The sequence below is a fragment of the Pyxicephalus adspersus genome, chromosome 3 (assembly GCF_032062135.1).
Source record: "Pyxicephalus adspersus chromosome 3, UCB_Pads_2.0, whole genome shotgun sequence".
Classification (NCBI taxonomy): domain Eukaryota; kingdom Metazoa; phylum Chordata; class Amphibia; order Anura; family Pyxicephalidae; genus Pyxicephalus; species Pyxicephalus adspersus.
This window is the reverse complement of record NC_092860.1, coordinates 24,319,942-24,345,884: the sequence shown is the minus strand read 5'-3', so window position 1 is coordinate 24,345,884 and position 25,943 is coordinate 24,319,942. Positions and strand designations below refer to the sequence as shown.

At 37.6% G+C, this 25,943-nt stretch overlaps 1 protein-coding gene across 2 annotated transcripts in view; it reads right to left on the bottom strand.

Annotated features, from left to right (window-relative positions):
• EZH1 (enhancer of zeste 1 polycomb repressive complex 2 subunit) overlaps nucleotides 1–25,943 on the bottom strand; it is a 48,127-nt gene that overhangs the window by 10,237 nt on the left and 11,947 nt on the right. The window contains exons 4-20 of one of the 2 annotated variants that reach the window (XM_072403969.1): nucleotides 22,552–22,671; nucleotides 20,369–20,489; nucleotides 20,135–20,245; nucleotides 18,848–19,012; nucleotides 17,244–17,345; nucleotides 15,584–15,692; nucleotides 14,894–15,057; nucleotides 14,431–14,522; nucleotides 13,253–13,433; nucleotides 12,453–12,664; nucleotides 11,682–11,773; nucleotides 8,825–8,865; nucleotides 6,287–6,412; nucleotides 3,235–3,413; nucleotides 2,076–2,171; nucleotides 1,259–1,340; nucleotides 240–320 (exon numbers count right to left, since the gene is read on the bottom strand). In XM_072403969.1, the coding sequence (XP_072260070.1) occupies nucleotides 240–320; nucleotides 1,259–1,340; nucleotides 2,076–2,171; nucleotides 3,235–3,413; nucleotides 6,287–6,412; nucleotides 8,825–8,865; nucleotides 11,682–11,773; nucleotides 12,453–12,664; nucleotides 13,253–13,433; nucleotides 14,431–14,522; nucleotides 14,894–15,057; nucleotides 15,584–15,692; nucleotides 17,244–17,345; nucleotides 18,848–19,012; nucleotides 20,135–20,245; nucleotides 20,369–20,489; nucleotides 22,552–22,671 (2,074 nt within the window). The remainder of the gene's footprint in view (nucleotides 1–239; nucleotides 321–1,258; nucleotides 1,341–2,075; nucleotides 2,172–3,234; nucleotides 3,414–6,286; nucleotides 6,413–8,824; nucleotides 8,866–11,681; nucleotides 11,774–12,452; nucleotides 12,665–13,252; nucleotides 13,434–14,430; nucleotides 14,523–14,893; nucleotides 15,058–15,583; nucleotides 15,693–17,243; nucleotides 17,346–18,847; nucleotides 19,013–20,134; nucleotides 20,246–20,368; nucleotides 20,490–22,551; nucleotides 22,672–25,943) is intronic. The other variant, XM_072403970.1, reaches the window with a different exon arrangement.

The window sequence follows — 25,943 nt, the reverse complement described above, 5'->3', positions numbered from 1 at the left end:
CATTTGCAATCCCTATTTAATGTACAGCGCTGCGTAATATGTTGGCGCTATATAAATCCTGTTTAATAATAATAATAATAATAATAGGAAGTAATACAGACACAGAAGGGAATCCAACCCACTGTCTCTTTATATTACTGAGTCTGGAGTTACCCACTGAGTTGCGGGAAGTAAGCTATCATTGTATTGTAATTGAATAGAAATTGATAGCTGTAGTACCCCAAGCATATAATACAAACCTTTAGCGTAACAGTTGGGATTTACAGAGTGGTTTGCAAAACGGATTTTATTTCCTTTTCTCGTGGCATCAACAACAAAATCTGTACAGGAGAGATTTTAGAAAAACACAATCAAGTGGAAATATTTTTAATTTTTTTTTTTACACAACAACCATTCAGTTCCCCCTAACAGTAGGAATATCCCCATTTGCCCCATTATGGCTCCACCAGCAGAGCAGCACTGGTGCTAAACATGTAACTGATTGCAGCTATACAGGTTCTTCTGCATCTCTTTGTACTTCTCTTCATTGGCTTCCATTTCACCTTAGAATCAAATTCAAGTTCATGTGCTTTGCCTTCAAACCCTCCACAGGTCTAGTCCCACTTACCTTTCTGACCTGGTAAAAAATACACCCCTAGCCGCTTTCTTTGCTTCTCCAATGACCTACTAATGACTTCCTCACTCGTACCCTCCTCACATGCACGGCTCCAAGACTTTTCTTGAACTGCTCCTATTCTCTGGAATGGTCTTCCTCATCCTATTCAGCTTGCTCCTACTTTCTGCTTATTTAAAAGAGCGCTCAAAACCCATTTTTTCAAACTTGCCTACCCATCTTCTTCTGTCTTGAAACCGTTACTTATTCCCACCACTACATATCTCCCCTCCTATTGTGTGTTACTTCCCCCACCTCCTAGATTTTAAGTTCTTTGGGACAGGATCCTCTCCTCCTCCTATGTCACTGTCTGTATTCTTCTGTCATCTGCAACCCCTCCTTAATGTACAGTGCTGGGTAGTATGTTGGCGCTATATAAATCCTGTTATTTTATATTAATATTAATAATAATAATAATACAGGTTTGTTTGTTTTTCTATGTCTGGTTGTTTTGAAAAGTTTGAAAAAATGGGTTTTGAGTGCTCTTTTAAAGTTAAAAATAATTAAATAAATGCATATTTGCATTGGTCAAAGTATGAAGGGGTAGACTGGGATTGTATAAAAAATACAATTGTAAATGTTTCTTTAGATTAAAATTCAACTTACCATTGTTGAGATTAAACAGAAAGCTTGACATATATCTATCATAAACCTTCCCTCTTCTGTCAGCTTCATCTTGGGAAATCAGCTAGAATAAACAGTTACTACATTTTAGTCACTGTAGAGATAACGTTAGGGTATCTTAGATACATTTTTTTTACAGCATAGTCATGCGGATACTACAAATAACTAAGTGCAGTGTTAAAATACTGTAACTACATGTAAATACTCTGATTCCTTTTTTTTGTCATAAGGATACTAAACATGTATTATTTACTCTCTGAATGAATACAAAGTGACATTTTTCTAGCAAAGATTAGGAAAGGAAAAAAGTTCTGAGAAAAGAGATTCCTCTGTGTAGACTTTATACAATATTATTAAACACAAATTTATTACATGCTAATTTATTTCTCAAGGCTGTTTTAGTGATCATCTTGCTTTTGGGGTTTTCATTTATGTAATGTCCGGACATACAGTAAAGGAAAACTGTCACTACTGCATCACACAATTACACACATTTACAATTTGTATAAAATGCTTGTAGGAGGAAAAGTAAATACCATAGACTTTTCTCTCTTAAATTAGTTTCTTTCTGCCAAACCCCACTCACACAGAAAATGTGAGTTAAGAATAAATACAAAATAATAAATTGAATTGCCATTGGAAAAAAAAAACATCTTCCTTTACTTTCTTTTTTCGTATTTATATCTTGTATAAATGAACAATACATTTTTTGTTGGCAGAGAAGGAATGATCCAGTCTGCTACAGCCAAGCAAAATACATACACAGGAATGAAAGACATTAGCAAGGTGAGTTACTTACTTCACCACAGTATTCAGATATGAATTCATTTTTCTGAACAGACTCTTTGATGAACGTTCCCCATCCAGCCACATCAGAGGGGGCCAACAGTAAATGCTAGCAGAGGAAAATACATTTGTTAAGGTAAAGAATGCACAATGCATACTCAGATAAAAACCGCCTGAAACCTAACCTAGAAGCAACTAATAGAGGACATCAACTATGAGGTTTAAAGCCAACCTGAACTCAGTTAAAAACTGTTACGTACATTCCCGTGCATCAATACAAAAGGTTTGTAACATCCTATCACCATGTATCACCATGTAGGTATGGATGGGGCACCAAAGTATTTACCAAAACCACCTGCACCTCAATGCCTGATGTATGTTGCAGTGCTTAAAAAAAAAAAAATAAAGGTCGTGGTAATGCTGTGAGCTGCAACACAATAAAAACTGTTACTACAAAGAATTCTGGTGTGAATGTCCCCATACAATTCATTTTTTAAAGAAAAGCTTATCCACTGTCGGCATGCTACAGAGAATGGCCCATGCTCTTCGTGTGGAATCTGTGGTATCTAAGACATCCCTCTGCCACACCAGAAATGGAGCCAACAGGGTATAAGCTTTGTTGATTACAGAACTACAGGTTCGAGTTTGAAGAACACAGAAAGGAAAAGTCATTCTTTGTAGCATGCTGACAGGGGACAGGCTTTTTCACCTAGGTTGTGGCTAGTTTTTTTTAGAAAACACACTGTCATTTTTTACAGTCATTTTGTTTTGATGCATCTATGCAGGTAAATAATACTAAACATGTGTTGTGCTTTAACCATTTCACTGCAATCAGCATTTTCCATATTTTGTGCATCTGACTCCTAGCTATTAAATAGAGATGATAAAATAAAGCCCTGGTGTCCCCATTAAAGTGCATGTCAGCTACCTAATGTTATCACACAGCAATAGAATAAAAAAAATGTTGAAATATAATACAACAAAAAATATAAACCTCCCCTCCTTGTCAGTATGAATGCAAACAATCCCCTACTGGAGTGAAAGAAATCATTCTAAGTTAATAATTTATGGTGAACTTGCTGCAAAAGCAAAAGAGTTGTCTGTTGATGGTGAAAAAGCTTTAAAACTTATTTTAAATAGCCTTCCTAGGTATTTTGATCCCAGCAACAAACCTTTTTCAGACCCCGCTGGATACTGCAGTTTTTGCAGGTAACAATCTTGGATTCCCAGTGCTCAGAGGCACCACAAGTGAAGCAGAGATCTGGGTCACATTCACGGACAGCCAGATAACATGGACACTGCTTGGTATTACACTGTGTCTTACATCGGCAACCAGGAAAGCGATTCTGACCTGTGGTGAAAAACACAGGAGACTAAACCCAAACATAAAAGACTAATTACAAAATATTGCAAAAATCCCACTATGTTTCCCTATTTCCCCACATATAATGACTTCCTCACTCATAACCTCTTCACATGCACGGCTCCAAGACTTTTCTAGAGCCGCCCTAACTCTCTGGAATAGTTTTCCTCGTCCTATTCAGCTTGCTCCTACTTTCTGCTTATTTAAAAGAGAACTCAAAACTCATCTCTTCAAACATGCCTATCTGTCTTCTGTGTCTTAAAACCCTCAATATTTATCCACCATTCCACATCCCCCTTCCATTGTGTGATGCTACCTCCACCTCCTAGATTGTAAGCTCTTTGGGGCTGGATCTTCTCCTCCTCCTGTGTCACTGTCTATATCTGTCTGTCATTTGCAAACCCTGTTTAATGTATAGCGCTGCATACTATGTTGCCGCTATATAATATTGAAATATTCCTTGAAATGTGTTTACTAACACAATGCATTACAAATCTGCAAATGGATATCTCACTTAGCTTAGTGAATGTAATAAAAATTCACTGGGCTAAGATTACCCAAGCATGTGCAAGTAAAAACATGGCAGAGTGTTACTTAGTACTCAGCTAAGTAAATGATCCTTTAAAGAGTAACAATTAATTGTATCTTCTGTTCCATTGTGTTTTCTATTTTTTGCAATAAACAATTTGAAGTTCCGTTCCACTCTTCATGTCTCTAATCTTTTACCCCTCCTCCTCCCCCTCTCCTTCCCCATTGCTGTGAATTTTCTTTATTACCTTGGATTGTAACTAGATATATTCAATATTTAGGCTCCTGTACTCACTACTGTGGTTCCTTCTCATTACCTTTTGTATTGTGTACACACTTTTTTAAGGGCCCTAATAAAAATATTGAAATTTGAAGAGTGATAATTCACTGAACAGCCACATTCCTTTAGAAATTCAACTCCAAAGTGTCTGCAAAATGTATATTGTTAGCAAATTCCTATCAAACTAATCAAGTACATAATATCTTATTTGTGTAAGTTGTGTGAATTACACTATAATTAATCCATATTTATACATTTAGAGAATTTCGATAAAAGGGAGAATCTCATAGGAGTTTTAGCACTACCTAGCAAATAGCTCTCATACCTTACTACTCCTTTATATTTTGGTCTGGTACAAGTTAGTCTCCATCTGGTGCTGGTGATATCTGACTTATGAATCTGAAGCATAACAGTAACACGTATAGCAGGGAAGAAAATGAATAAAGATGTCTCCTTTCTGTGGGTTTTTTTTTCAGGCTTGTCAAGAATCAATAGGTCTTCTTGCAGAATCCAGGGAAAGTTGAGGACCCCTAATTCTACATAACTGGCCTCCTATGCAGTGCTGGAGCATCCTCTTTCTTAGGAGGCCCAGTGATGTTAGCAACAGGAAGCTACGTCATACCTGAGAGTAAGTTTTTTATAATTATTTCCTAATGCACAGCTTTACCAACCAGAATTGGGGCAGTCACATAAGAGGATTTTATACTTTAGTCCATTTCTGTTTTAATGTGTAAAACTATTCATAAGATGTAGAACCCCAATAAGGTCCGTACTGAAGTCTGTGTCTCTGCTAGGGTGAATCTCTTTTATTTCCCAGTGACTGAAAGTGAGTAAAAATGTTACATTTTGAGAAACTAGAATAAGGATAGAGAAGAAATCTTCTGATGTATGTACTACTCTTATTTTAGTGACAAATAATAGATATTTCCTAATTTTCTAGAGATTTCCTGTAATTTTCTGATGTCTTCATAGGACAAATGGTAAAAGGAAACCTCCCAATACACAGATGGCAAGAAAAATAAAAACTATAGCACTTTCTGTATTCCTACTGGGGGTGAGCTGTTTCCTCATAATCAGAGATTTATTACAAACAAATTTTCATCCACGCAACCATTTTAGAGCCTATTTAGCATGATGTGTCTTTTAACATTTACACAAGTTTTGCATTTACATGCCAAGTTAGCTATATTTATAAAGCAGCGATAAGCATGATTACCATAGAGCGTTCACCATTTTGAAAATGAAGAAAGCCATAATAAGAATCAGTGGTGTTTTCACAAACACCCTCTTTGACATGTTTGCAGCTTTTGCCACTTTAGCAAGTTGAAAACAGGGTTCCAAAAAGGGGTTCCGATATGGCAACTTTTCATGATTTTTTTTAAAATAAGCCCCTGGTAATTAGTACCAGAGGTTCAGATATATTTGTATTTTACCATCGTGTATCTGTGGAAGGAAGAGAAAAAGAGGAGGGAGGAAAAGCCAGGCTTTTGAAAGCCAACCAGTTAAATTTAAAAACACAAAATGTTATTGTTCCAACAACATAATTTAAAAGATTAAGAGCTGTGTCCCTATAAATGAATCCTATGCTAACATTTAACCACTAGTTTCACAAAAAAATAGAAATATAGTTTGGCATCATACAAGGTTAGCGATGGCAGTAAGGTGTCCCACCCGACGCGTTTCGCCCATACCGGGCTTCCTCAGGGGTAAGGGGAGACTTAGTATTATTGCTGGGGCTTTTTAACGCATTAAGAGCCTTGTGATACTGAATTGCTACTTGTAAGTGATTTGATAGTGAGACCGATATCAACTTGGACGTACTTGCTGGTGTTTCCAGATGTCCGAGTGGAGTGAACGGTGCGATAGAAGCTTGAAATGTTTTTTCCAGGACCTTCATTTGAATGTAGCCCTATTCTGATCATTTCTATTTTACAATTTCTATGATAAGATAGTCTCATATCATGCTTCAATAAATAATCAACATTGATTACAGCTTTAGAGGTGAAAGAACTTGCTTTTGATGAACCATGTAAAACAATGTTACAATACTTACAGTCAGGGTTGCACTGACAAAATTTTTCACAGAAGTTTTGTGTCATTATACAAGGACAAGTGCTATCACAAGGATGATCTGGATGGTCACAGGGCTGGTAGTTGTACACTTGATTGGCAGAATTGTCTGTTTAGAGAAAAAAATAGGGTTAGTTAAATTTATAAAATGTTGAGTGCAAGTGTTTAACATCTTCCATTTTGCAGCTCTATGCAACAGTGCTTTCTTTCTCCTTAACAATTTACCTTCTCTTTTCTCAAGGTAAAAAATTACAGGAAGAAACTAGCTAGTTGTCAGGCTGTGGGGATTGGTTCTGTCAGAAGTCTTACAATACTTTATCAGTGTAGAATGTGTGTCTACGACAAGATCTCATCTTCAAGGTTACTGAACTGCAGGTTCAATTGCAGGAATTATCTATTAATGTTAATATAGCATTTATTAAGCAGCCATAGATTACATGAAACAGGATACAGCCAAAGTCACGAGAAAACAGTGACTTGAGGTGATTGCCTTTTTGTAGATACACAGGGTGCTGATACACAGGTGGAGACAGGGAGTCTAACTATCAACAACTGATGTCTCTTTATCTTCCTATGGATAATATTGAAAACCAATCTCAAGGAAAAATATTTTTTTCGATAATCCTGAAGACTAAGAAGCAAAGTCTTATATATTACCATGAGATGTACCTTTACCCAACATTTTGAGGATACGTCCACCCAAAGATTGAATTGGATTGAGTATACTGAATTCCACTTAGTAAATCCCTAAAAGCTTGTTTTTTGCAGTTTTACTATCACAACATCAAGGAGGCCATCATTAAGACACCAGTCCGGTAGACTTGGGTAGTACCCCTCATGAATCTTCTGCCTAACATGTCACAAAAAACCCTATAGATGAAGACTTTACAGGATAACATTGGAAAGAGTTGAGTACTACCTACCACTGGAGTTTCCCAATTCTTGTTCAAAAATCAGGCACTACATTCTTCCTACACTCTCACTTGGATTTTAGAGACCTTATTGACTCCATTACTATAGATTACTGGCTATCCCCCCTTTTGCTCCTAAAATATCTCACCTAGTTGAGGACTTCTAGGACATGTACTGGGGTAAAAAAAAAAACTCAATGGGCCTGCAATAATAAAGCTCTCTGAGGCTGGAGAGGATTCACTTTCAACGATGAAGCTGGGGGATCCTGAAATGGATTTGGAGGATTCAAAACATTTGCTAGCAATTAGAAAATTAAAGGAAACCCATTCCAGGTTTGCTGAATCACCCGGCTTCACTGTTGAACGTGTTTCCTCTCCAGCCTTGGAGAGCTTTAATAAATAAGGCCAATGTGTGGAGCTTCCAGCAGACATAAGGGTGTGACAATGGGTCTAATCACTTCTAAAAAAGGTAGAAAAGTCTTTAACATATGGTATTCTGAGGTGGGGATAGCCTGGTTGTATGTCTAGTAATATTGAATTTAAGGTGTTGTTTCCCAGAAAGGTGATGGGTAGGCCTGGCCCTGCTGTGTTCAGTCAGTTCCCTATGTAGGATGTAACCCATGTTGCTTACTGTATGTTGTTAGTTGTGACATGGGGAAATTGTAAAAGACCTTTTAGGTTATACCATCCACTATTCCTTCTCCCTGGTCTTGACTTTTTCCCTCCTCTGGACTACCACTCATATTTATTTAGTCCCTCACCCCTTTTTCCTCCTTATTCCCAGCTCCCCTCTTCAATTCTCCTTTTCCCAGTCCCCTTCTTTACCTTTCCTTCTCTTTCTTTACCTTTTCCCTACCATCCCTTTCCCTCTACCTCTTTCCTCCCTTCTCTTTCTCGTATGACTGCTTTCACTACCCTCCTTTTTTTCTTCACTGCTTTCCCTTCTTCCTGCAAAGTTAAATGTAAACGTTTGCGAGACAAGGGCAGACCATCTAGAAATAATCAAGAAGTCAGAACCGCAGTTCATCTATACCCAGACATTCATTTAGGCAATTACCTTGTCTGTATCTAGTCACAGGTTGTGGGTGCTGGGATGCATGGACCCCTGCTTCTTACCCTTCGCCTCCACAGCCCCTACTGTCTTTCCAAGGCCTGAGTTTCCCCTTAAGAGCTGGGTTGCGGGTACCTTATCCTTATTACAAAGCTGACTAGAGTTCAAGGATAATGGAGGCCAGTCAGGCTCTCCACATTTGGCATGGTGTGTTTTTTTTTCCCCACTCTCAATTCTCCATTTTCTCTGACCCCATCTGAATGCCCCCTACTTGCCATGAGAAGACAGAGGAGGGCTGCTGTATTGATGGAGAAATGGTTTTCTGTATGTTTGTTACCAGACCTGTTTATTTTGTATTTGTTGTACTAGCCTGGAGATTTCAGTATTTGGAGAACTCAGCCTTTGTTTTGTTATCTTAATCTCAATCTCCCCAGTTTATGTCTTTGCCATGATCCCTGGGGGGCTTAGTAGGGTAGTGCATACACAATAATGACGCAGTAGTGAAAGTTCTGCTGAAACACATACTTTATAACACATCAGTTTTGGAAGGCATACATACCTTTTTTAAGCTGAATTTTTCTGCAGTGAGCAGCCCACAATCTACACCAGAAATAAAACATATAAATATGTAAATATAATTTAATAACACTCTATCCCTGTTTAAAAAACATGTTAAACACTCATATTTACCACCCAAGGATATATGCAAATTTAAAAAACAATCAGTAAATGTGACCCCATTCCCCCAAAGTGAATTGGGAAGATAAAATATTTCATAAATAGTAAATATGGCACTTTGAAGAATATTTGAAAGTTTAGCAACCTCTCATTCTTCCTCTGCACTCCCTTCTACTCATTCATCAATCTGAAAAAAATCTAAGGCAATATATTACTTAGTACAAGAACAAAGCAATGGATTTTATCCAGTACAATGCATACAAGATCGTCGGCCCGCCACGAGGGACACTGGCCCTGATTCATGAAAGCTCTCCAGGCTGGGGATAATACACTTTCAGAAGTGAAGCTGGGTGATCCACAAAACATGGACTGGATTTTTCAAAATTATTTGCTATTTGCTAGCAAATGTTTTGAATCCTGGACCAGGTCCATTCCAGGTTTGGTGGATCACCCAGCTTCACTTCTGAAAGTTTATTATCCCCAGCCTGGAGAGCTTTCATGAATCAGGGCCACTGTCTAATGGTGCGGGTGTCATATATAGCAGAGAGGTCTGGAGCAGGTCTCTCTGCTGTGTCAGCAGCTGCAGTATTCAGATCCTTTAAGATAAAAGTGCTGGTATGGTCTCTAATTTTATCACGCAATGCAATCTATTTAGTGAGGTAAGGAATGATATTTCTTTCTATTCAAAAAGGAGTTGAAGGGAGAAAGTAATTGGCTTGGTTCTAAGAATTGATTCTATGTATTGTTTTAGGTATGAAGATTTGTAATGTTCATTTGTGTTACATGGGGGCTGAAATGGTACATGTTAAACTTGGGGTAATTTTCAGGTTAATAAATCAGTTATCACTATTGGGAACTTTTTTTATTTCTTCTTTTGGAGGATTTTACTTTTTGTAGGTGATTTATTTTTCACGGATTTTGATATTTAACACACATTACATTTTTTTGTGAGATATAGTTATTTTATAAACGGGAGACATAATATGCTGTTGGATTTTCAAACATTATGATTAGAAGCTTGGTAACTATATCAACCTGGAAAACATTATTGCCTTAATTTGTTTATGATACTGGGCTAGTCTGATCAGAGGGATACCTGCCTTACTGCTTTCTGCTGACCTCCATGGCCAACTTGGTGAGGGGACTGTGACCTCATAGAATTGATTAGGAGTAAGTGTGACATACTTAGTTGTTGTATTTTATATTGTTGTTTTTTTATATAGTAAATATGTTTTTAGCTCAGAGTTTTTCTTCTGAAGAAGTGGACGGGTTCCATGAAACGCGTTGAGGATACAGAATTTGAAATTAATGTACTCAATGAGTGTTGTAATGTATTTTAATATTTTGTAAATTTTGCAAATTCAAATACAATCTATTACAATATTTTACTTAGCTGAGTCTGCTGTCACACAATTTCACTGCAGCCTTTTCTAGGAGTGAAAACTGGTGATCCAGCTGAACTCTGGTCTCAAAGCTGCCCGAGAGAACATTTCCCCCCACTGGCCAATAAAGAAAGTTTATATCACCTACTGAGTCTGTAATCACCTGAAGGACTGTCCCATATTGCAGCCCAAAAATAAAAGAAATTAAAACCCTTCACATAATCTGACCACAGATTCAATTGAATATTCGTGAGGAGGTACATAGGCACAGCTCGGAGCTCAAACAGGATGTCTGATGGGGCATCAGCTAAGTCCACCTGTGTGTTCTAGAGGGGTCAAATCATTACTCTTAAAGGGCTTAGTCTCCTACTGGAAAAAATAGGAATCACTTGGGGGTTGTAAAAGAGGTCTAGAGCCAATCAAAGCTACAGCAGGTTCAATTCTAGGCCATCTGCACCCTGGAGTGGATGAGCTCTGTGAAAATACTTAGTGGTGCAAATCAACATCTTAACCATAAAGTTGATTAACACTGACCTTCTTCTGCTTAGGCAAAACATGTTTTTGGCTGTTAGTTGGGTATAAACGTAATCCAGATTGGTGAAAAGCCCAGTTGGGCACAGGGACTCCTGCTTTTCACACGTCCTTGCTCAAGACACACACCCCCATTAAATGTATTTTAAACACCCAATTTGACTGCAGATTTAAAACAAAGGGTTAGGGTTGATAGATCAAATATTATTATTACACAGTATATAGCGGCAACATACTACGCAGTGCTTTACAAAATCCATTGTCATATCACTAACTGCCCCTCAAACAGGCTCACAATCTAATGTCCCTACCTCATTTGTCTTTAATACAGTGTAAAGTCAATTTTGGGAGGGGAGGCAAAAAACCTAACTGCATGTTTTTTTTGGGATGTGGGCGTAAACCAAAGTACTCAGAGGAAATCCACTCAAACACAGGGAGAACCTGCAAAACTTCATCATGCAGATGGTGTCCTGGCTAATATTTGAACCTGGGGCCCAGTGCTGCAAAGGCCTGAGAGCTAACCACTAAACCACCGGAATTACAACTCTTTGATATTAAACAGGTAATTGCAATGTTAGAAGTTGGACATGGTAATCACATGGATTTTGTTAACAACCGAAGCCCCTCAAGAAAAAAAAAATAAAGCACATTAAACAATAATATATAATACAACTACTACACATCTGCAAGTAATGTTGGAAACTGTTATTAAAAAGGTTGTTTTAAACAGTATATGTGAACATACGCTACATACTATACTGTACACAAGAATGTAAATATGAATCCATCTCTAAATTATTACAGTTTGAAAATGGCAAGCTTTACCTGTGTTTACGTTTCTTTTTCTGAGCAGTGCTCATTAGCTCTTTCGCAGGCAGTTTCAAAATTAGTGAATCTTTAACAGCAAACTGAAAAACCTTAACAAAAAATAAAAATGTAAAATTATACAGCAATTCTCCCATACATACACCAAAATGTGTCAGCTGAATGACGGAATGGCACTACTCTCTCTCCTTTATGTGGAAACCAAAAGAAACTCATCAAGCAAGCTAAACATAAATAGAGAAGCAAGATGCTGGCTCTTACTTAAGTCTCTTTAACAAGTTTAGTGTATTTGCAATCTGTGTATCTGAACTCCTGGTCAGCCAACTGTGAAAGATTTGAGGGTTCTTGGAAAAATTATGGCATTCGGTCACAGTGCAGTAATTTATGACTCAAGCTGTAACCTTGTAATATGTCTGTCACAACTGGTATCACTACTCCGGTTTGAGATTGCCTTAATAAATGTCCTTCACTGCTGCTTCTAGAGCTTTCCTTTGCCGAAAAAAGGCAACAAGAACATGCTTTTTTTTAGGTAATAAGTCATTAATATGCCCAAGTGGGTTAGGGGGATAGGCTTTTTTATACATGCTTTACCTCCGATCTAAAAATCATGATGAACAAAAAAACCTCCACTCACAATTATAACATTTTCAAACCAAGTTACCTTTGTGAAAAGTGCCGCCTTGTCATTACTGGAGGGTATGTAGGCAATGTATATTCTCCCTTAGTGTTGTGTTCACCAATAAGTAAATATAATTACAGACTAAAATTTACCTGTTTGCATGTCTTGGTGCCCATAAGCCTAGCAATGGAGCAGAAATTGTTGAAGTAGGTTCCATGGAAGACCCTGAAGAGAGATTCCTCAGCTCCAGTCCACTCCACTGGCTCAATAGGCTCTGATACATCCGGCAGCTCTCCACTCCCACTTCCCTGCCTTTGCCTAGTGGGTGTTTGGCAACGTGAATTACCTTCTGAAATAGAGACATCTATACATCAAAGCAAAAAATATTAATAAAAATATGTATATCTCCTTACTATTTCCAAAATACAAGTTTTTCGTGTACCATGCTAAAATATAGCTCTAAAAGAAAAAAAAAAAAGGTTAATACCTGTAGGCTTTTCTGGTCTGTAATGTTTTGCCTTGAAAATGGAGAAATGCACCCTCTCTATTGCTTAGAGTGGCCAGTTAAATCAAGCTTTATAAGAGGGAAATAAAAAAAATTGAATAGCCATCAAAACAGAAAAAAGGGTGAGTTCCTTTAGTGGGGACACTTATTGCGGTGACAAATGCCTAACAATAGGATATTCCTTACACATAACAACATGACATGAGTTCATCTCATGTCATGTTGTATCTGTTTTCTTAACCCCAGTATTGCAGTTAAGCAAGTCAGTTTTTTAGGATTTCCTTAACTGTGTACAGGAGATTTATTCACAGGGAGTTTCTGAAAATGTTACCTGGCCAGGATTCTTGAGGTCTGGGTTTTTTTTTATTTTTATATATAGTTTTATCCAATATGCTCTTAATAGTCAATGTATTATATCATCTCTTGGCCTCCACATTCTCTCCTTACCAGAAGAGCTTGAAGCACATTCATTGCCAGTGTCTCGATCACTATCTCCCTCTTTGGCCTCCGACAAACCAGAAGTGGAGGCACCAGAGCTGGAATTAGTATTGGTTGGATTTTTCCTTCGACGTCTCCCCAAGCACTTCAATCTTGGGTTGTTCATCACAGCATACTCCTTAGCTCCCTCCTAAAGGATTGAAAATTAAAATGTCCAAACAAATTATTGATAACACTGGGGAACAATTTTGAACAATTTTTTGTTGACTTTTTTGCGCAGTTAGTTTTCTTCTATCTCGTCAGGTTTTTTCTCTAACGCTTACATTAATGCGATTACTGTATAGGCTATTCATTTACATGCATGACAGTGTGTTCAGAGGTTGTGCGCTGCTCTACGTAGTGAATAAGCAAAATTTATTTTTCTAATTACACACGTATTTCCTTTCTTTCATATCATGTCTGGCTCTGCTGTTTCTCATCGTAAGTGCCTAAACAACCCTGATTCATTTTGTTATATCTGTGGCAGTTTCACCATTCCCAGTCAAAGGGCGAACATCAGCACATTTGTAGAGCAAGTCTATTTGGCATATTTTGAAGTTAAACTCAGTGATCAAGATAAGTTTTGGGCCCCTCATAAGGTGTGTAAACAGTGTCTTGAGGGTTTGCGGATGTGGACAAAGGTTTTGGTTTTTGTTTTGGTGAGAGCCAGGAGATCATTTCAGTGACTGTTACTTTTGTATAGTGAAAACCTCAGGATATAACAAAAAATAAATAAATGTAACATAGAGTATTCTAGACTACCAGCAGCTATACGCCCAGTGGCTCATTCAGATGAAATCCCAGTTCTGGTTTTCGTTACACTACCCTCTCTTGAAGAACATGATTATGGTGATAAACTAGGTGAGCCTACTTTCCTATTTTACATCTTTCACTGTGCTACATGTGAGCATCATATTGTTATCTTTTACTGTCAGTTTTATTACCTCATCCATCAAAACACTTCATAATCCCTCCATTGTAGAAAAAGTAGTAGGGAAACAGTATTTAGAAAGGTCAAACAGATATAAGGGCACAAGTCCAGCTAATGACCTGCCTTACATAATTATATTTGTCAGAAGAGTAGAATCACACTTCAACCACAAAACAAGTATTTTTCAGGTCCTGCAGTAATTTGAAAGCACACTCACCAGCAACAAGAAGCATTGGCTTCCACATGGTTCATTTTCAATCCTTATTTCTCGGTTTCGTCTTCTGCACACATTGGGACTTGCACGAAAAGCTAAGAGACAAAACACTGATAATGGAAACTGTTTCAAAAGTAAACTGGGCCTTGTGTGTAAAAATGTGAAAAAAAACTATTCTTGCCATTAGCAATCTGTCAGTTTCCTCTTTAACAAGAATAGTTTTTCTTTTCAATTCGCTTTGGAGTCCACAGGAAATTATAGGAACAAGTCTTTTATCTTTACTTATTTTGGGCAAAGCTTCTGAAGTTTAGGTATTAGATTATAGAATAAAATTAGCATTTAACCTGCATACTAACATTTGTTTTTTGGGTGGAACAAAAAAATTCGCTTAGCAGAGGAAAATTAACTGATAAAGGCAGGACGGGTTTAAAAAAAAACTATTGTAGCCATGAAAAAGTAAACTTACGGTGCAGGAAACAATCATATTTAAAACACCGCCGACAGAAGAGGGTGTGAAAGGAGTGCAGAGATTGCTCTCTAGGTACAGATTTGGCAAAGAGTCCATCAATATTAGGTGTGCACTGTGGTGGAAGAGCATTGGGGTCTGCTGCAGCAGTTAGTTCCTTGTACCTTAACAAAAAAATAAGGATATGTAAAAGCTAAAGTTTAAACTGCTCATATGTTTTCCCTGGTACTTTACCACCGACACCCCCTCGCCCCCCGCCATCCCCCCATCAACATGCTCATGTAATTTTTACATTTTTTGCAACACTGACAGATCATGGCTGGTTGGTGAGTTCTGCAAGGTGCATGTATGTCTTGACTGGTAAAAAGAAATATATTACACTTCTTGTGTTGAGTTACACACTGTAAAAAATGTACTGGGTCAATGGTAAAATTTAGTTATGTTGTATCTATTGGGCATATAATATTTATAGCCCAAACATTTTTCTTTATGTTTGTATAGTATTAGGAAAGAGTTAGAACCTCTATCAGACTTGTATTGTTCTTACAGTTGAAAATTTTACCCTCTCTGTTGTTCTTGATGACCATTTTTAATCTGGAGTTAACGTGACAATTATGTTTAGATGCAAACATCAGAATCAACTTGAGCTCTGAGTAATGCCCCCATAGAATATAGGTCAATGAAACCCACCTCTCCTTGATTTCCTCTGGAAAACCTCTATCTGGAAACACAGCTGAGATTGCGCTAAAGATTAGATCAAGATCACTGGGAAGTGGGCTTTTACAGATTTTCTTACTTCCTAAAAGATAGAATCATGAAACAAAACATAGAAAACAGATATTAGTATAGTGTATAGTGATATTAGTAATATCTATGAAGTTTTTCATTAATCCATGTCATGGTATGTAAAGAAGAGGTTAGTTACATTCATCTGGACTTGTTCTTGCGATGCTAAAGATATTTCAAAGCTCATCTAAATCCCATCATTGTTTTCCCCAGAACCTTTTTCCCAGGTGTTCTGTCTGGCACTAGTGACTCCCCTGTCCACCTGTCATCAGTGGTGGTTTGTCATGTGAACAAATGACAGCAGGGCATGAGCAGCCCCGCCGTCATCCACCTACTCAGCATTGATGAGAGGGGGACACTGGCAGTCATACTTCCATTTGCTGAGCAGTGATGAGGATGGGACATTGGCTTTCCTGCCCTGATCTGCTAAAACATGCCGGGCAGTGAAGGGGATGGGACTGTTGGTGTCCCATCCTCATCACTGCCCAGCATGTGTTAGCAGATGGGGTGGGATATGATGCTCTTAAATTGGACCTGGAACCAGGGTGGTTAACCCTTTTCTTTAATGGAAGAGTGTGGGTTATTTTAAAAATACTTTGTAATTATTTATTTTTTGGGGGGGCAGGCTGCGGCACTAAACAGTGAAGGGGAACCCGCAGCCTCCTGAGATACTTGCGGAGGCTGTGGGCTGCTCTTTCATCATCAGGGTCTATCCTGGGCAGTGATCGTGGCAAAGTAAAGGAGAGAGGTAGAAAACTGACACAATATACAAAAACAACTGGGAACACATTAAATTTTTCATGTCTTGCCCCGCTCACTTTATAAACACATGGCTACAACTTACCCCCACCCGGCTAAAAATTTCTGGGGAGTTGAATGATTGCTTCTCCATTTCTACTATAGATAGGTTAGTTATAATATTACCTTCTTATGACTGCATAACACAACACGGTTTGCCTGTAGAAGTTATCCTTGTCGTGACATATACATATCAAAAGGGATGTGACACATCATAATTACCATTGTTTTTTATGGTTCTAACTTTACCCACAAACCTTGTTCACAAATTTTGAATGTGTTGAGTCCTGATGTGGTGTACCATGCTGCCAACTATAAGTGTTAGGACAGTGGCCAGATACTGACACCAAGAACATATCTATGCAACTACAACACAGTGGTCACCCAAATTTCACACCTCTTATCCTGTTCTTAGACACACAAAATCTGCCTTGTCACATTCTCTAGTGATTAAGATTAAGGTGTCTGTGCTATGTTTGTGTATATAAATGGGGTGTTTTCCTAGTACTAGTAACTTGGACTAGACCAGAAACATCTGCTATATTACAGCTCAAGAAACAATCTGAAAGGGGCTTTTCCAATATAAAAAATTATAGAAAAGTAAGTTCTACATTCTGTTCAACTACATAAACAAAACAGTGATGGCAGAAAAAGAACAAATCGTCCATTGAGACTACCCATACATTTTATGATGGTACTCTACATCTGCCGGTTGACATGACGGGAAATTTATCTCCTATACTGGTATAGACTTATTTGACCTTACCTCTTGCTTTGCTTTGAACAGAGGTCTTCTCTTCTACCTCTGCTCCAGTCTCTGACTGACTCTTTGATGCAGGGTTGGTTCCAATGTTTGTCTGAGATTCACCTGCACAAGATAACAACTTTATCTGTGAAAACACTTGTTCCTTATGGAGTCCCCATGGCACTGAAATCAATACACGTTAATGTGATATAATATAAAGTCCTGAATATGCCCTTTGTGGCTCAGCATGCCAGTAAAGGTCAGGTTTGTAGCTACACAAAAGCTCTACTACCATAATCTCAGAACTTTCCTTCTTGTTTTATCTTTCAATATATATATATAATTTAAGATGATGCATTGGTAGCTATTAACAGACACAGCACAACTTCCACTAAATTGTTTAAAAGTAAAATTGAGTTTTATCCATGATGGTCGAACAACAAGTTTAATTTGATGAAGGCCTCCCAATCGACTCCTACCTATCTGTTCCTCCCTTGCTGACCAGTTTAGCCCCCAGGAGAAAAGGGAAAGTCTTTTGTAAGACAGGATCTGCTGAAATCTTGGCTTGTACAGTACAACTGAAGTCCCATGTAACAGTGCTGATTGTCATAGAATCATCACATGAAGTGAATCAATTGACGTAAAACTGTCACATGAAGTGAGTCAAATTGTCCTCAATACCCAGAAATAAGGAGAATTTTCTCTGGTTACCAGAAGTAAATGGAAAGGCAAAGGTTAAAAGTAGATTCATTTAAACTAATGAATCTACTTCTTAATACCCCAACTTTTTTTTTATGGACTGCTAGACAAAAAATTTGTTTTTTTAAACTAGACAGTACCAGACAATTATCCTAAAAAGTTTAAAAAATCCGGTAAGTTACACGACAAGTAAAGTTGTAAGAATTACATTTAGAAGCCTAAAAGGACAACTTTAACAACCAACATATGTTCACTATTGAATAGTAGATACAAGAGCACAGGTCACTGAGTATACATCATGAGACAGTCAATTTAAACACATTATTATTCATTTCTTTTGGTTGGAATATTGCATTAACTGCCCCAACCTTGCAAAACAAGCCCAGTAAAAGGTAAAGTAAGAAATTTTGCTTAAATATTTTAGATTTCCTCAGCCTTTTAGGTTGAAGGACTTCTAACCCCCTTATTATTATTTAACCCCCTTAGCATAGGAGGGCACACATCTAACCCACTGTCTGTGATTGAACGAGCACAATTAAAAACTCAACTCTCTTTTACATTGCCTCCCTCATGAACTGATTGGCTATTTGTGCTGCTTTTTCCTCTCCCCGTCTGCAAGCAAAAGGCTGAAACTAGGTCAATTTTAGGTATAATAACCGCTGGCATTCGCTTGACAGGAAGTTTGGAAAATCCATAGCAGGGAAACCCTACCGAAGTTAAAGAAATCATTTTTACCTTTGCCTATGTTGTTGTTACAGATTTCACCTCACTTTCTGTCGTGCTTCAACAACCTTTTTACCAGACAAGAGCTAAATAAATATCTCCAGAAGAATCTTTTATTGTGCCAAAACCTTAAAGCTCCCTCCATTCTCCTCGCTAACCTCTCTCTCTAAAACTAAATTGGTTCAATGCTTTCACATACTGACCTTCTTCTGCTATTTTCTTCCTCTTTCTGGTCATGGGCCCATCTGCTTTTACCTCCTCTCCTTTGTTTGCTACTGGTTCAACTTGAATTTTCTCCCCTTCATCTGCATACTGAAGAAGAGCGTCCACCAATTCTAAGAAGACTGTGTCATCTAAGGTACCAGCACCTGAACATAGGACTAAATAAGCTCTCAAAACAACATAAAATATTAGTAGAAAACCAATAAATGACACAAACATTCAAAAGGTATAAAGATTAGTAGAAGATTTCAGGAGTTTGTCACTCTACATTATGAAATGTAGTCAAGCTAACAAAAACTGGTAATTACCACATTGTTTAGTGTCCTTTTCCAGGAAAGAGGCAATGGATGACAACCTTTGCTATTTGCAGGGACATTCACAACCAGAATACATAAAACCCTTAAATTGTGTGTCCCGATAATTCTATTATAACACTGAAGCAACGTCATTACAGGAAGCGATAAAATAAAGATAGCTTACTACAGAACTGTGTCTTTTTGAAATATCATAAGAATTATGTGTAGTGCTAGATTTGGTGATAAAAATCTGCCTTATAACTAAAAATATCTTAAAGAAGAATAGTTTCTCTTGCAATCAGCCAGTCAGGGGAAAAAGACTGGATGCCATGGCAGACATTGCCTTTCAGTGCTGTTTTGAATACTTCTGAAAGCATGACATATCTATAATATCTGTGTTTAGAAGTGGCATTGAGATTTAAAGAACCATGTCACTAACAGTCTCAGAAAAGAGCTCACAATCAAATATACTAATCATAATCTAATGTTTATAACATAGTCTAAAGCTTTTTTTTTTTTAAAAAAAAAAGCCTCCATGTAGATAATATTTTGGTTGAGACTGGAACTAGGAATACCAGTGCTAGAAGAAAGAGTTTCAGCCCCACTTAGCCATCAATGTTTGATGACAGGTTTCAATTTTTTAAACCATAGAGATCAAAAGTGATTGTTCCCATTGCAAACTGACCATAAGATGAAAAGGGCTGGTGGCTTTCTCATCTAATTATAACAGACAGAAAATATTGGGAGATGTTTTAGTAAAACAAAATGCAATAATAGCTGTCTATGAAGCACTGTCTATGAAGAGGAATATGTAATTAAAATGGAAGCAACCATTAATATTATAAATATTATACACATCTGCATTATTGTACAACTTTGTAGCTATCAGAACTGTGATTTAATTTTCTAAATGATAGACATCCAGCTAACTAAACCAGCTCAATCTTACTCCTGTGAAAAAGGGTTGCAAACCTGTTTTAGCTGGAGTGTTGTGTCCTGTTGAGAAAGAATGTCTGTACCGAAACATACGTTCTTGGTCACATAAGCTTGGACTGGATGCAATTGTAGATGTCAAATCCACCTCTACGATTGGGTAAAAAATGAAATGCTGTGTAAATAGACATCAGTAGCTATCACATGTTGCATACAAGCAAATATTCTGCAAGCTAAGGAATCAAAAGCAGACAAGTACACATCCCAACCGACCTTCTTCACCATGCACCTTGCCGTCATAGTTATTAATGAGCTCTTCAATGAAGGTTTCATCTTCCTCTTTAACCTCGTCTCCCATGTAGGGGATGTTGCACAGAACGGTTTCATCCTCCACCTCGAGAGAGAAAACAATTAAAGATATGGAATTCAAAACAAAGATATAAACTTAGTTTTAATGTAAGCTCCCTCAACAGTATTAAATATTTGATAGCCAATTATATGAAAACAAGGCTGATTTTTAAAAATAAGCTTGGGTGATGTAATCATTAAAAGAGGATTAGTCAGGTTTGAATAGATTTAGGTTGGTTTGATCAACTGCCAATTTCAAGGTTCAAGGTGCTGAACAAAAGTTGCACCCTAATTTTAATACCATATTTTATCCTTATACACATCCCTGCACCTATACTGAGTTTTAAATATATTCTTGGGAAAATTGAACAAACCAACACAGGACACATGAGACTGATGTCAGAGGGTTTAACATCTCCTAACTCATCCCTGTGGATTTCAAAGAAGCAACCTGATGATCATGAACTAACTATAAACGTTCAAGATCCTGTCCTCCTCCTGTGTCACAATCTGTATCTCATTTGCAACCCCTATTTAATGTACAGCGCTGCGTAAAATTTCGGCGCTATATAAATACTGTTTAATAATATTAATATACCACCAACCTTTCTCATCAGCTGTACCAAAAACATAATCTATCCACCAGTAAAGCTAGTGAAGTGTGGGAAAATTTATTCATTAGATATTTGTGAATCTTTGTTAGGGAACAAAGCCTTAATATTTTTCATTGTTTATAAATATATGCTCTCAACTTCTAAACACAAGTTACAGCTTTATGCTTATGTGCAACTTAATAGATTCATTTACAGTTACCCACAAAACCTATCAAGCTATGCTACACTTTACAAAAAGCTACACTATGTAATATTTTTATATCATCTCATAGAGATGACTAATCTGGATAAAATATAGAAGCGAAAATAGCTCAAAATAATTCCAAATACAATTTTATTTAGGACTGATATTTGAGCAGAATGTTACTGTATTGACATTGAAACTATTTTTCATGTAACAAGATCGAGAATTGACTTTAATTTATTGCAATTTTGATTTAACAACACATAAAAATGACATCTAAAACACTGTATGGTGTATACCTAGCATTAGCAATAACTTACAGGCTGCTAGTGTTAAATGCATTCTGATCACTACTAATATTACATTTTTTTGCCTAAGGGAAATTAGGCTTACAGAGGTGCCTGACACTCACAATCAGCAGTTAACAAATAAATTCATGAAATGTAAAAAAAAGTTGCTGGCTAAATGTATCTGGGAAGATAAAGATTTTATTTTGGAATAGAATATGCAGTATTTCAAATGCATTTGGTGTATGTAATTAAAAGCCATTATAAGGATTTTGAACTTTATTCACTTTTTTAAATACACTGCTATTACTCTGAAGACAACTCTATAGGTATTATACATCTACCTATAACCTTTCTTTTGTAATCACCATATTTTCAAAAACTATTAAAGATGAGGTTTCACTGAGGTAATAGATACTACATGCCCAGTTTTGAAATTGTGCCGGTAGAAAAACAGGGATAAACTGTGATGCAAAACTGATTGCTCTGTACAATTATACCTAACAGGTGCCACAATCGTCATTTTTGAATGCACTCACTAGCCGTGTGTTTTTTTGGGGGGTATTTTTTTTTAATTCTTTTCATTAAAAAATTGTCAAAGCAATAATAATCAACTTTGTTTCTATCACAAGAGGGTGTAATAGTCCCCCATGTGACAGCATTGTACAGGTGACTTTTTAAGGTCCCCTATGGACTGCACTTGAGCTGTCACAACACTAAGCACAAATCTGAATGCTCTGGTGTCATTCTTCAGAGGGGATTACAGAGCACAGATCTCTGATTAGCCATTGCTTTCCATTCTGACACCAGCCGTTGATGTTTTAAGCACCCTGCTAAGACAGGTAAGCCCATTAATGGCCAGGAGTGTACTCACAAGCCACCTCTATAAGATGAAACCCATATGTCCTAGGAGCAAAAAGATTAAATCATCCCTGAGTATTTGAACTCAAACAGACTGAAGGACTGAATGTATGGTCCATAAAATATTTATACATATATTAAAAAGAAGCCCATACAACATACCATGAAGTTTTGTTGCAGTGGTGACCAGGAGTACATGATGGGAACAAGTGCCACAGTGTTCATAGACCTTGTGAATATAGACTGGACAGCAAATCCAGGGAAGGTACTTTCTACAGTGCACTAAGAAAAAAGAAAAGTACATGTGGACAAATTTGTTGGTACCCTTACAGATCATTCAAAAAGTGATTTAGGCCTTTTAAAAAGTAATGAAATGGAAATCAAATTCCCTATGTATACCTGAATGCTTTTGATAGGCTTAAATTTGCTTTTGATAAAGCATTTTTATTTTAAAAAGTCTGGACACATTTGTTGGCACCCCCTAGCAAAGATTTTATAGACTAGCATTTCTCTAGTATTTTTATGCAAACTGCATTTTATGTCATGGTTAACCCAAGGTTATTGTTTTATTTTTTGTTACTCTTGTATCAAATTTTAATTTGTTTAATATTACATTTTTTAATATTTAATATTTGGAAATGAATGAAAATCTATATTGAAAAAAACACATCCCCAGTTGTGCAAGCAGTCATTCAGCATCTTTAAAAAAAGAAAAGTAGTCACATTACTATTTTTTGTCATCTTGGGTCCCACAGTGAACATGCACCAAGGAAAGCAAGAGGGAGATATTAAAGAAGATCAGAAGGAAAAATGATAGATAAGCATGATATATATATAATATAGTTCTCCCAGCTCTCATCCTGTGCACGGATGACACAGGCAGCCCCGGCCCCATCTCATAGCACGAGCTGGGATTTCTATTTAAAAAAATCTGGCGGTGAAATGTATCCAATGCTGTGCTGTGCTGAGCTGTGTGTGAAGTCTGCATGTGGTTCTGCATCCTCGCAGCTCTCTGTGTACAAACCTCCATATCTCCTAAACTGTATGTCACAATGACTTGTAGTTTTCAGGGTGTACAGGAGACCATCATAGATACTAGTTAATACAATTTTACAAAAGAATTTCAAGATATGGGGGTCACAAATGTAAAAAGTTATGAAAATTAAACTTTAGGAGTTGCTGTTTCAGAGGAAAGTGCAACTAGGAGTCCTAAACTAAAAATGCAAATTGGGGACCCCAGGACCACTAACATAGCAAGGAGCATTGGGGTGGGCCCCTAAATATATACCTACCTGTCACAAATCTATACCTATGAAACTACTGTCTGCTTCTCTTCTTTGAAGCCCAATTTCTCTGAGGGGGGGTCTACAAAACTGAAAATGTAGGTGCAAGTGTGGGGCACATTCTCCCCTTACAATCTCATTACTACAGCATCATTAGAACATAAAACACTCTGCCCATTAAAATGGGCCTCCCTGCCCTGTTACACATTCCTGTCCACTTATCTAACATTCTGAACTTCAATTGGGGAATGGGGAGGTGTAAGAAACCAAAAATATAGGTACAAGTGGGGAACATCTGTGACTAACATCCCCTAAAACTTCATAACTATGGTATCATTAGAAAATTAACTCTGCCCACTAAATTTTTTTTGAGGTTGAGGCACTGGAAGGTTAAAGTCATTTGTAACAAGGAAGTGCATTTTGATGGACAGTTTTTTTATGTTGTAATGATGCCATGGTGATGAAAGGCGATAGCCACACGTCTTCCACTTCCACCTATATTTTTGTTTTCCTGCATCTCTTAATTCTGGAGAAATTGGAGTTTGAGGTAAGATGCAGACAGATACATGTAACAGAGCAGGCAGTATTTTGCTAGGTAGAGATTTATGTTCTCATAATGCCATACTAATTACATTTTAGAAAGGTTTAGCCACAAGTGTCCCCCACTTGCACCTACAGTTTCAGTTTCCTATGCCTCCACGTGTACCTTAAAAATTTCAAGTTAGTACAACCAATGGTTTAGGAGATATGAAGGTGTGAACACAGCGAGTTGTTAGGCTGCAGAATATGACAAGCAGCATTTACACTCACATTGCTATCACACTCCGCTGCCGATGACATTACACACTGCGGATAATTTTCACAGACAGTGTTTTTATGTAGAATATGGACAGTGATAAGAGGGGGTCACTGTCTGTCTTGTCCCCATCTGATATCACATGCATGATGCTATTAAAGCATCTCCACATTTTTAACATTCTATTAAAGAGTGACTTTCTCTGTTATGCAATGGAAAAATGTGCATTATTTTTGTTTTTACACTTTAGTGGAGAGGACCCTATAGTCTTCACTCCCATTAAAGACCGAAGGGGAAATCCCCAGCCTCCTGGGATATTTGTGTCACATATCAAGAGGCTCTGCACTGCTCCTTGTGTGCATGCACCTTCAGAGGATTTCTTATAATGTAAAAAAAAGTGTTCAATCTGATGCATGCGCAGTGCAAGGCAGCACTGGATGTACAAGTGATTGTCCAAAGTGATTGTCCATTCCTCATGCCAGGAACCACTGCTGCCTAAAAAACTTCTAGCTCTGAAAAAGCCCAGCACTTACCGCCTGTTACCAATCCTAGGTGCCTAGCACTTACCGCCTGTTATCAATCCTAAGTGCCTAACACTTACCGCCTGTTACCAATCCTAGGTGCCCAGCACTTACTGCCTGTTATCAATCCTAGATGCCTAGAATTTACCACCTGTTATCAATCCTAGGTGCCCAGCACTTATGGCCTGTTACCAATCCTAGGTGCCCAGCACTTATGGCCTGTTACCAATCCTAGGTGCCCAGCACTTATGGCCTGTTACCAATCCTAGGTGCCTAGCAGTTGCCAGAAATCACTCAGAAGGGGTAAATGTTTTGCTGCTAATATGAGCTAAGACTAACTTGTTTCTCCACATTCATTATACTATTACACTACTACAAAGGAATACACTCTTAAAACTTAGAACACTAGTACTTTGGGTCACAATACACGGCATAGGACAGTTGTGGCAAAATACACAGAATAGAAAAAAATGGATATACTTACGGGGCAGGCATTACAAATTTGTAACAAATCATTGGGAGAAGGTAGAACACTGAAACAATAAGAGGTTACTGATTACCCATGGCATAAACAACTGGAAGCACTAAATTTGCGGTGTTTTGCCACACCCCCTTTTTTACCACCCGGCTACAGCTTCCCACCACCCGGCTGAAAAAAATTTCCGGGGAGAACACTGTATATAAATATAAATATATATATGCGATCATCTGCAAGCAGCTTGAGGTTTCAATTGCAACAGTTCCAAATACTATGATAATGTGAAATATAAAGATCCATGGAATCTCACCTCCCTAAAGATGATCACAAGAAGAAAATTGATCAAAGAATTAAATAGTGAGGATGGTAGTCAAAAAGCAATGGACAGCCTGCAATGAGATACAAGCTGAACTCCAAGGTTAATGCCCACGCTTGTTGACAAGCCACAGTACTTCTGAGAAAATCCTTTGGAGTTT